The 12,175-nt window shown below is 39.0% G+C and overlaps 1 protein-coding gene across 2 annotated transcripts in view; it reads left to right on the forward strand.

The window, feature by feature from the left end:
* LOC121526154 (glycerophosphodiester phosphodiesterase domain-containing protein 5-like) overlaps nt 1-12,175 on the forward strand; it is an 81,209-nt gene that overhangs the window by 22,427 nt on the left and 46,607 nt on the right. For both annotated transcript variants that reach the window (XR_005993290.1, XM_041812576.1), the window contains exon 2: nt 8,496-8,669. Coding sequence is in view for 1 of the 2 variants with exons in the window: in XM_041812576.1 (XP_041668510.1) it covers nt 8,553-8,669 (117 nt within the window). In the remaining variant the exon portion in view is untranslated. The remainder of the gene's footprint in view (nt 1-8,495; nt 8,670-12,175) is intronic.

The following is a 12,175-nucleotide window of genomic DNA, read 5'->3' on the forward strand; positions in this document are numbered from 1 at the left end:
ACTTAAGTATGTGCATCCACACTATGCATTCACAATGCATCTTTAATGACAACCTGCAATCAGAACTCACTTGATCACCTCTTACGTAACAGCCCATACATCTTCTCTGTGGTTCCCAGGCTTGCTGTGGCTCGGTATCCCAGAATGTCATGCAGTTAAGCTGATGACAATACAAATTAAATGGAGTGAATATGCCACAAGCTGAGAGGCAAGCTGTGCCTTTTTAACGCTTTTTACCCTCAATTTGTAATATACATGTTTGTTTTTTTTTTCCTTTTTTTAAAGGAAACTGTGTTAATTTATTTAGCGTACTAACCTTGTAGGGTACTAGTAACATTGACAGACTCCTCAATTACAGATGACAAGAATCATCAAGTTGTGATGTGTTTGCAAACAAGTTGGTTCTAAGATGTGAACTGAAACAGGCTCCAGTTTGAGAGCTTGTTTCCTTTTTCTCCATTTCTGAGTTCAGAAAAAGCCAAAATGGTATCCAAATGAAGAGCTGTATGGGAGCTGAAGGATCAGCTATAATTACTCAGCTGAGCCACATGATCCGGATCTCTGAAAAAAGCCAGAATTCCAAAAGGAGTTCAAAATTCCAAAAGCAAAACTGGACAAATTTAATAAGCCACCCTTTTGCTTACTGGTGAAGGACTGCAAATTACATTAGTTGGCAGTGCTGCCTTTACTGGGTGCCAGTACACAGCATCTATGCTACCAAGCCAGTATGAATAAATGCCTCCCACACAAACTCGATATGCAGTCTGAGCCAATGGTTATCAATTCAGCTGCCTTAAGTATTCATTAAGGTGTGCTCACACCTAGCACTAAGGATCCAGATAGCCTAACAGGATGTTTTTTCTTTGTTAAAGCAAGAAAAAAGGGGGTAATGAGTTCATGTTTGGGTTTCAGACTCAAAAGCAGTCATAAAGCTCCAGAGTAGAATGATGTTTGTTTTGATTTTGCCCTTTTTTGAATTGGCCTTCTGATTTAACCCTGCAGCAGCTGGCAGGCCATGGTGTTGTAATGGTATGCATCTAATGTACACTAAACTTGCCCAACAAGCCACATTCCGTCTGTGAAACTTAAAATGTTTCATCTTTTAAGTGTAGATTGAGTTAGTTGTTAGTTAATCACCAGTGAAATCTTTACAGGAACACTACACACAGTTTTGAAATCCAATATGAAAATTTGTCAAAATAAGTTCAGAATAGTCAAATTTGATAACTATCTTTATGTAGTAGCAAATCTAACAAGCTTTATTTTCTTACAAGCTTAGATATAAGCGATTTATGTGGAGTTAAATGATATTGAACTGGCAGAATCATTTTTGTGTGTAGTACTGCTTATTTTAATGATACTGCATAATAAAAGGTAATATATGAACATGGGTTTTTTTCTTGGTTTCCCCTTTTCCTTTTGGGATCTCAAACTTGTCTGTCGCTTGGCCTCTCACTCAGTTTCTTGGTCAGAAGCAGACGCAGCTTTCTGCTGGGAAACTGCTGAAGCATTTCCTCGCCTGCAGACCGTTTTCCCTCACTGTGCCGTCAATTGAAGGAAATGAGGCAGCAAAAAAGGAGATGAAGACATCTGTTTAGGGGTTTCCATACACCCCTAATACTTATTTTGTTAATGCATGCTCAAACAGCGTTAAATGGACAAATGTGAAGAAATCAGTTTCCTCTGTGGTAAAAAGCTTTTGATATTGATTTCTTTTGCTGAATAAATTTCAATCACAGATAAATTATCCAGGACAATCCAAAAAAAGTTTTTCTGCAAAGTTTGGGCTTTTGCATTTTACATATTTTATTTTTTTCTTCCCAACCTTTTCATTTTTTTGGCTCTGATGTGTCTGTGATAGAGTGAATCACTGTGACCGAGCAGCCCACATGGTGGTCACACTTCTGCAGCAGTGTGATCCTAAGTGTCACCGCCATGTTGGCAAAATATGGCAGTGCAAGCTGGGTTGAATAGAATTCCTTCCTCGGATACATGTGCACTACTTAATATCTTGTATTCTGCTGGGCATTGCCAAGTCATAGCAGTTTATTAAGAATTAATTGTCTCCACTGAGTCCTTTATAGTTTTTCTTAAGACATCATGCTGATAAAGGGATTTAAGTGCAGCTATTTTCTCAGTCTTTATATGGCTAGGAGGAAGGTTAGGGCCTTTAATCCACTGAGTAAAAAATGGATGAGCCCCCCATTTCAAGGGGACAAATAAGTTCTGTCAGTGCTGCTCTGCCTAATTATGATAATATCCAACATCAAATAGTTGTAAGAAGAGAGGGACTGTATTGAAGCTGCAGTGATGTGTTTGTGTATATTATTGACTTTCAGGGGATAAGTGGGCTGCACTGTGGTGCAGTAGTTAGCACTGTCTCCTCAGCTCCTTCCTGTTTAGAATCTCTTGTTTGTGTGGTGTATGCATGTTCTTTCTGTCCATGTGTGGGTTCTCTCCTGGTACTTTGGCTTCTACCCATAGACCAAAGACAAGCTCGTAAAGTTAAGTGATGACTCTAAATTGCCCAAAAGTGTGTGTGTCAGCCCTGTCAGTAGCTGTGTTTGATCCACGACATACTGTCAAATGCAGTATTCTTTATGCTGAGGTTGTTCAAATGTTTGACACTTTGGTACCGTTTTGATACAACATGCTTTTGACAATCCAGTTTCTGATAGGTTTATGTTCAGTACTACATAGAGTACTTAAGCTTTTAGGAAAAAACAGACATTTGTATTTAAATCCAAAGATGCTGTGAGTGGATAGAAAGGTATGGCGTGCTGCAATAGACTATCAAATATGAATGACTGCTGATGTCCTGTAGCATGTCCTGCAAAACAGAGTGCTGGCAGAATGCTGAGTGCTGAGATGTTTTTTCCCAATTTCTTTGGGAAGAAATTAAGAAATTCAAATCACACTAACACTTTTGAACAGACATGAATGAAGATTTTGTATGATTGATCTGAAGTTCCCCATTCTGCCCATAGTGTGTCTCTCTGCTTGCCCTCCATCACAACCTCTAATGCTAACTGCTAACTTTTCAATTTAACGGTTGGCAAATACATTTTGTTAAGTCTCTCTAGTGTTTCTAAGAGATGCTAGAGAACAAGAGAGAGAGACATGGATGTCTCCTGGTTCCTAGAAGTTTTCCTTTACCTTGCCTGTGGACTGATGACACCCTCACAGCCCTGCACAGACAAATATACCTAAATGAAAAACATTTGAAGCCAGAGTCAGAGAGCAGAGTCACTATGCATGCTACTTCTGGTTTATTAATGATTATTCTCTAACAAAGCAGATAGATTGGCCATCAGGCAAATCCATCTTACAAGGCTTCATCCTGAAAGGATTTTTGGTAGCTCAAAACTGACCTGACCAATCAGCATCATTTGCATAGAATGAGGCATTAGCAATGGGTGGGGTTTTTTGTGCTGGAAGCAGATAGCAATGGCTGCTACTGGTGTAGTGGTAAGCTCAGATGCAACTATAGTATGGCAGCAGTTTTATCAGAACTGGACCATATCTCTTAACTAAATACAGAGCAAAGGACAGCACTGAAAGCTTTTTATGACGAAGAAGATGTTTTCACTCTTCTCCAGACCTGCTTTGGCATGAGATTGTGATAAGTAGGTAGTTTTCACACCTGATAGTACGGGGGACTTGGTTAGTTTTGGAACTAAAATTGCAACATTGTTGCACTTTCCTATGGTTTGGTTTGCATTCACACTGCGCTTGGTCAGGTGAACCAAACAATATTTTTTTTAAGTGACCAGAGTCTGCTTGTGTGGGCCTTACCGAGTTCGTGCGTGCTTTCATACTACTCGAAACAAGCCGGACTATCCGGGAAAATGGACCAGAGTTTGTTTAAAGCGGATTAAACAGCTCTGGTGTGAATGTGCCCTTAATGGCAGAGTTTTAGCAGTTTACTTGGACTTTAAACCGGTACAGTGGCAGCCACTGGTGTAGCAATTATCTTGGATGTAGCTATAGTATAGCAGCATTTTTTATCAGAACTGGGCCAAACTTATTTATTAAAACAAGAACAAAGACTTGCACTGAAAGCTTCTCTTGGCAGAGATGTTTTTGCACTTCTTCCAACCAGCCTCAGCACGAGTTTTTTCAACCAACAAGCTCCACTGTTTGATAACTACAGCACTGCCAGCCTGCCAGGCTCATGTTACTACTGGAGCTGTGCATGCCGACTGCCTCTTTTTGTCACGTCACTCTTATTGACCCGTAATGAATGTGAGAGATATAACCTTTGTCCAGTCATCATCCGAGAAGTCCTACCCATACCAAATGCTTTGTATTAGAGGTTTCCTACGTGAATGTGAAATACTATCCATGCAGTGGCTATATGAACCAGTATATTTGACGTGCCAGGTTAACTATTCAGAGGAAATATTTTATTTAAGGTAGGCTTGACACATTTTTTTTTCTTCAGGAAAATCAATTTTTTTGCATTTTATTTCTTTAAATAGTATGTCAAATTTTGGAATGTTCACTGTTAGGGAACTTTTCTTCAATCAATCAAAGAAACAAATAAATAAATTAAGCAGTTTTGGGTGCCCAGTATATTGTTTTTGTTTCCTTGGTTCTGAAACAGCTATCAATATTGTTGAATTTCAACTGGAATTGTAACAAAACTCTAAATTCTGGTATCGTGACAGCTCTACTTTATTCTGTGTCCTGCATTTGAAAGTAGTATGACTGCCAGTTTGTCAGTGTTTTGCAGTATGCTTGGCCTAGCTGGATTCCGGTCCTTGAAAGTGCAAGTAACTGAGCTAATAGCAAATGTGTTTACAGTGTGGCTTCCTCTTCTGGTCTGAAAACCTTTTAAGTGATTTATCTGGATTTTCAGGATTTTCTCAGAGATGAATATTTACCTGCAGGATGCCTAACACCATTAGGATGACTTGAAGAAATTAGATTCACCAGTGTTTGATCCACATCACTATAATGTAAATGTAACAGAGTTGGAGCAAGTTCTCCTGCTAATGCTGCTACTGTGTGTCATTTATCTTTGACTGGTTGGTGCTATGTATTTTGGGTAACTCAGGGAGACTAGTCTGATGCATACTGTTAAATTTTTTCAGTATTAGTATGACATCTAGGTATTTCTTCCAAAGTGCAGAGCTCACATTTGTTTGCATATTGCATACAGTATACTTCATTAAGGCTAAATCAGTATATTGTGGGTGTGTGGACAGTTTCAAGTACACCATTGACTGGTGACTGGTCCAAGGTGCTGCCAGCCTCTGGCCAAGTGACAATTGGGATTGACTCTAGCCTTTCCACAACCCCAAATGGGACAAGCGGTACAGACAATGAAGGAACTGGTGAAAGTGGCTCCACTGATGCGATAAGAAGCTCGAAGAGGTAAACACGTTTTAGCTCAAACCACATGAGCCACTGCTGTAAAAACGTGACCAAATAACTGCTGTGTACTGCTGTGAACATTATAATTGATCAGCATGTTGTAACATGACAGAGTAGAAAGTCAGCTGCTACTTTGCCTATGTTTGTAAGGCTTTAATGAGTCAACTGTAGGATTTTTCTTGAGGCCTGGTTGGCAAGCCCAGACAAACATCCTCGTTTGTTATTATGCTGGGAGTGGTAGGTTCTGTCAACTGTCAAAGAAAAAGGCCTGCCAAAATCAAGTTTTCTTTTTAAAATCTTATTAAAATTTCAAAAATAAACATAACAATATTTGGGAAAAATGAAGGGAAAACAACAAAAGGAATTGTCAACGGAATAATCCTCTTTGGTTTTCCTTTTAATTTTATTCACTTAACCTTGTCTTATAAATGCAATAAAATGATAAATGTTTTAATATTTGTCTGTTTGTTAAAACAAACCAAAAAAGCTGCTCATAACTAATTGGCCAAAAAAAAGTTTGCCTTATTAAATTTGGTCAAAGGTTGCAATACCAGAAACAACTGAAACCATGTGAAACAACTGAAAATACCCTGCAGTATGACAGAGTTTCAGTCATGTTCGGTTCTGTTCTTTATTTCATCCTGGCCTCAGCAAAAGAATAAAGACAAAGCAGATGGATACGCCTGTTTCCTTGTTTCTCACTGGAAAATCCATCTTGCATAGCTCCTGTCTGAACCATTTGGACCCCGTTAGAAAGTGACAGGACCAATCGGTGATGAGGGGCAGTACTTTTGGGGGCAGCAGAGTGGTGACGTAAACAAGCAGCAGCAAGAGACCGGTGCCGTTATAGTGGAAGACATTAGCGTGGATGCGACTAAAGCGCCAGTTTTATCAGAACTTGACATTTCTTCATTAAAAGAAGAACAAAGAACAGCAGTGAGTTGTTTTCTTTTCAAAAATGAGAAAAGTCGCGTACTGACATGTCTATAATTGCCATGGTTCAGGTTAGGCAGTTCTTTGTGGAGTTTATTCCTCAGTAGTGGCGACATTGCTCTGATTGGTCCGTAAAGATGTGACAGACAGAATGTTGATCCAATCAACTTCCGAGTTTTTTTCAAAGTCTCTACCCTTAAACAAACGCTGTATATCGGAGGTTTTTCCAGATGGATGTGTGAAACAAATCCATCTGGCATTTCAGGTTAAAACTAAACATAAAAACAAGCTAAATGCAGATCAAATATCAGTCAGAGCCTTTTAATCTGCAATTCATGTTTTAGCCATGCCAATTGTCAATCATGTGCCTTGCTTCCTGGTGGTTATTGAAGATTTAAAATTTTCTCCTTGTCTGTCCTCTGAACATAAGCTCTGTGCTGATCTCGTCTTTGTGGCAAAATCTCTCTATGTTGATATCAGTACATGCCTGCAAGGATTTTCAGTGTAAAGTTAAGCCCTTTTTTTAGTCGAGCGTAGGGCAGCCTTTGTAAGTTTCCTTACAAGATCCTTGTAGTCCTGTTTAAGGCTGATCATTTCCCTTCATGATAGTCCACCCTATCCAGAGCAGCTTTGCTAATAACAGGAAACATGGCCACTGCTGCAGATACTAATGCGCGCCTGCCCAGAGCCTGACAGCCAGATTACAGCAGGAAGAGTGTTGTTAACATGCTGAAGTGCCCTGAAACACCTTCCCATATACTAGCTGTATTCCACAACCTGCGGGCAAAAATGAAGTTGGCAAGTTAAAAACAGTAGTTTTGTGCATTCATATGTTATAGTTTAGGAAAATGTGATGTTAAAATTGATCAAACATGCATTGTTTTTGCCTTGCCAAAATGCACTGTCAAGACCAGATTAAACATTGTTGTGTGGTTTGAAATTTTGGGAAGTGAGTGTCAGAATAGCAAGTACTGCCGCAATGTAATTATTGTTATTATGGCTGATTGCTGAGTCTGAATGCTGGATCAGCAGCACCTTAATGGATTGTGTTTCGAAGATTTATTGACAGTTAAACCAGCCTGGAACTTGTATTGCATCATAGTGAAAAGCCAGTAATAGACTGTTATTTAGTTATTTAATCTGCTGCTCCTAAATTTTGAGTGCTCATTGAAAGATTGTTTTTTTGTTTGTTTGATTTTAAGATGCATCAATGAGCTGTGAGCATTAACACATTAATTGCAATAAGACAAAGGCAAAAAAAATAAATAGCTTATCAAATGTATAATATACATACTATTTTGTGCATCATAGTTGAAGACAGGACAAAAGTAGCCTGCACCTTGTGTTTGTAAATGTTTGATATTCAAACATTGGTTTTAGTAATTTCCTTTAACTTTCCATCTTTCTGTACTTTTTTGTCCTGGTGGAGCTAATGTTGTTTCCACCAGAAGTTCCAAAGTTGAAAGACTGACTGTAAAAGTAAAAACTAAGATGCTATGAATAACACTCAGTAAAAGGATGTTTACAGCAGTAATACGCTTATTGACCCCGAGATTATCTATTTGAAATATAAGGTTGTTTTATTTTATTTTATTAAGGAGCATTTTTAATTTTGTATTATTATTGTTCAATTCACAAACTTGTTTTTTTTTTCATTTACATGTTAATATAAAAGTGTGACATTTGGCATTTGGTCTTTTTGACAAGGAACTGACTCAATTTTCTATTGTGTATTTTCATTCAGCTAAATATAATGAGCTATAATTTTTGGACCATACCATCCTAATGATCATCATTATGACTTCAGATAGCAGCTGTATGATGCATTCATTGCCATCAGATGGTCAGCCCAACAAGGTCTTTTCAATTATTTTTCTCCCCACTGATGCTGTTTATAAGATTTTCAAGCTGTTCCAGTGTCAGTGGAAAGAGGAGCAGGGAAACAAGGTGTTGATCATCGTGGTTGTTTTAAATGTGCTATATAAATAAAGTTGAATTGAGTTGAATTGATCTGAGGTTGAGCTCTATCTCAGAGGCATTTTTTTCACTAGCATATGTTTTCTATCAAAGTGACAGACATTTTACTGTCTTTATTTCTTCAATTTTATGCTTCCGTCCTCAACATTTTGTAATCAAATTGTTTGAAATGACATTGAGGCTCAACATATTTTATCTTCTTACAGGTTACTTCAGAGTCAGTGGGATGTTCGAGCGCTGGAAGGAAGACTGACTAAAGGAGCATGGTGAAACACCAACCCCTCCAGGTCTATGAGCGCCAGTTGTGTTTGTCATGTATCACTGGGATCTACGGTTGCCGGTGGAAACGCTATCAGCGTTCCCATGATGATACCACCAAGGTGAGCGCTCTTCTGAGAGCTACACTAGCCAACATTCCCACACATCTGGCTGTCAGTGATTAAATAACACACATCCTGACTTTGAAAAGGCTTGGTGTGACACATTGTGGGCTTCTAAATACAGAATATGTTTCTGATAATAGTGCCTTGATAGTACACATCAATCATGTGTATGTAGGTATGTAGAAAGCAGAAACAAATAATACAGGGGATGGGCAATTATAATAGATCTTTTCCAGGATCATGTAGAGAGCAGCAGCTGATAAAGAGAGATTGATTTTGCCCTTGTGTGTTGCAGGAAACTGGACACCTAGTAGCCGTGTTTCCTGTTGCAAATGGTTGTCTTGCAGGACAACTGATAGGTTAATGCACAGTCAGCATTCTTTGTTCATCTTGCTTATCCTTCGTTTTCCTGGTGTGGTAGTGGATGGCATTTGTCTTCTTGACCTCATAAGAAGTCAGACACAAGCACTCTGCAGGCTGTTGTCAGTGTAATCCATTTTATTCAGAAAATGCATATATATTCCCCACAATATCATTATTGTAATTATCATTTTTGCAAGAAAGATGATGTTTTCTACCATCATTTTGTATAAAGACTGGAGCAGCTTTGTTTTTGTGGTGACAAGTATTGTCATGAATAGATGAATAGAGCTTTTATTTGTGCTGTGTTTTGTATTTAATTGTGCGGCTGCTGTCAGCAGGGATCTATTTTTCCATTCAGAATGCTTCCTAGCATAGGTCAAGGTGATGTCTGCATCTCTAATGTTTGCAGTAAACAAGCTGTAACCATTCAAGACAAGGTATATCAGCTACATGTAACTAGATCTAAGCGAATCACAGAGGCGTGAGAGTCTGGATCTCATGTTGAAACCACTGATGACTCATTCATAATCTAGGAGAAGATCATGTCATTTCTCTCCTTTTTTCTATCTTTGTTTGCTGTAATAAGCTGTCCAGGTTGACTGGCTGTCTTAGTGAAGCTGCTTCTGTCTGTATTCAACGTGCTTTGTACAAAGACAGCCCACGTCATGTGTTGCAAGCTGATCTGGCCTCTCAGTAATAATTGAAAGTATTTCCATTTAGCCGTTCTTAACCATTCAGACACACAAAGGCTTCAGAAATAGAAGCAAAACTGCTCTTCATTTGCCTGTGACCTTTTGGTCTCTGTCTGCCCTGACCTGTGAAACATTGGACAAACGTGTAAACACAGCTACCTAGAACTGTCAGCTACTCTTGGTAACTCTTTAAAGTTTAGGAATGCAGTGCAATGGGTGCAGTTCTAATCATTTAAATAAAATGTTTTATCAACGTTTATTTTCTTTTTATTTCTTTATTTATTGTTCATTTGAACGGAATGATTTGGAAGCACGCAACATTCCATTTCTCTTCTCTCTGTGATATATATTGCATCAGGGTGTGACACTATTTTGTTGTTCGGAGTCACACTCTGGTGTATGGTGTAACGACAAAAATATCTGAACAGAGCAAAAAGGCAATCACATATTTCGATGCCAGACTGTTGACTTTGCAAGAAGGCTAAACAAAAATCAACAACCAATATTGCAACCCAAAAATCCTCCGGACCACCCTCCTATTATTACAAAGGGTTTGTGCATACAGGCTATGGTGGTGTAGCTGCCTTCAAAAGCTACGCACCCTGTGTGAAATACCGCGGACTTATCTGGATATGCTCAGGAATGTGGCAAGAGACTGTGGTGTTAAATCCAGTCAAGACAGATGCAAAGAGATATGCTATGTGAGGTTATGCCTGTGTTTTTCAAGAATCATGAGCAGCAGAAGAACAGCAGCTAAAAATGACTTTAAAATTGTGTCTGCTGTGTTTACACAAGTTGTCAGGTTTACTTACACACAAGTGGTGTTTGGGTAACACGTTAAAAAATAATGAGTTGGAATACTCAGATAACTTTTTTATTGTTGTGACAAGTAACTTAACACGGTGGTTCTGCAGATTAAGCGATCTGTTATTCTGTTACTGATTTGCAAAAAGTAATCTGTCATAGAAGCAGGATACCCCTTTTTACTTTTATTAAGACACAAAAACATATCGACAGAGTATCTGCACTGTTTGTATGTTTCTGACTTCTGAGCAGATAGCTCCATATCAGTAGAAAATAAACCTACACTTCTGTGTCAAAGCAACTAATTCAACTAGCAAGATACGATATTTCAACTAGAAGAAAGTTGATACGAGTTAACAATTTATTTTAAAAGTTTGGAAATGTTTGAAATCTGAAATGTCTTTGGTGGTTAAAATTCCTCTTGGATTTTGAAGGGGTTGGGAGGCTGACAGCAGGATAGGATGCCCTCCATATGGAGTCTAGACAGGAGTAGGATAAGATGAGGAGAGGACTTCTGAGGAGCTTGACGCGGACACTGATGAGATGACTTGGAGGCTGCGATGAATGATGGCATGGAGGAGCTGGACCGGGACACCAACGAGTTGAGTTGGAAGTAGCAATGAAGGGATGCAGGATGACACAGAGGAGCTGGACCTGGACATTGATACGTAATGAAGGTGGCTGGGGTGTAGGAGGGTTGCAGCAGTCACACTGAAATGACTGACTGCGGAGGAAAGGAGATTAGATTTGAACCAGCTGGTAACCATATGAACTGGAGCAGGGAGGCACATCAATCAGCGATTTGATTTTTTTTTTTTTTTTTTTTTTAATGAATGAAAGGAGGAATGGAACTTAAGCAGTCTTCCTGCTTGATCTTATGCTAAGCTTCATTATTTTATTGATTCCCAGAAAGATAGATTCTGGCATTGCAGCAACAGAGGAGAAGAAAGTAGTAAAAAAATACATTAGTATTGAAAAGGCAATGTGAAAAACAACTTTAAAAACATTGTGAACAGGAGGTGTATACAACTGGCATTATGTGCAGTTGAAATAGATCAAGGTTACACGTGTTGATATAAAGTGACATGGTACAAGTTTGCATTGTTTTCAATGAAACATCTGTGTCTCCATGACATTCCGATTTTTGAGATGCACCTGTAAAACTGTGTCTCTGCGTACAGTTCACTGTTAGTGAGTGAAGCACTGAACTGTTTTGGTACATTTACTTAGCAAAGCACCAGTTCAACCCATATGTTGTGTTGTAATTCACACATGGGACATAGCTGATGCCACTGTTAGCATGGCAGAATGATATGTGACAGCACAGTCTGAGTCCCGTAATCAGCATGTTTTGCTCCAACTCTAAAAAGCAGCCAGAGAACAAGCCAAAAGTTACCTGTTTGTTAGTGCATTAACATTAAGCACAGCATTCTTCTCTCCTCTACATGTTTAAGGTGTATGATAGCACCAACATACAGTAAGGGATGCACCGATACCGATCCTGGTATCGAGTATCGGCCTGATCCAGCCCCTCAAAGCTGGATTGGTGGGAAAGGGCCGATCAGTGGTGCCGATCCAGGCAACCAGCTCTAAGCCTTTTTTACAAGGTTGTTTGCACTATTTTCTCACAGAATTGTCACTTTG

This window comes from Cheilinus undulatus, linkage group 2, assembly GCF_018320785.1.
Source record: "Cheilinus undulatus linkage group 2, ASM1832078v1, whole genome shotgun sequence".
In the NCBI taxonomy this organism is placed as follows: domain Eukaryota; kingdom Metazoa; phylum Chordata; class Actinopteri; order Labriformes; family Labridae; genus Cheilinus; species Cheilinus undulatus.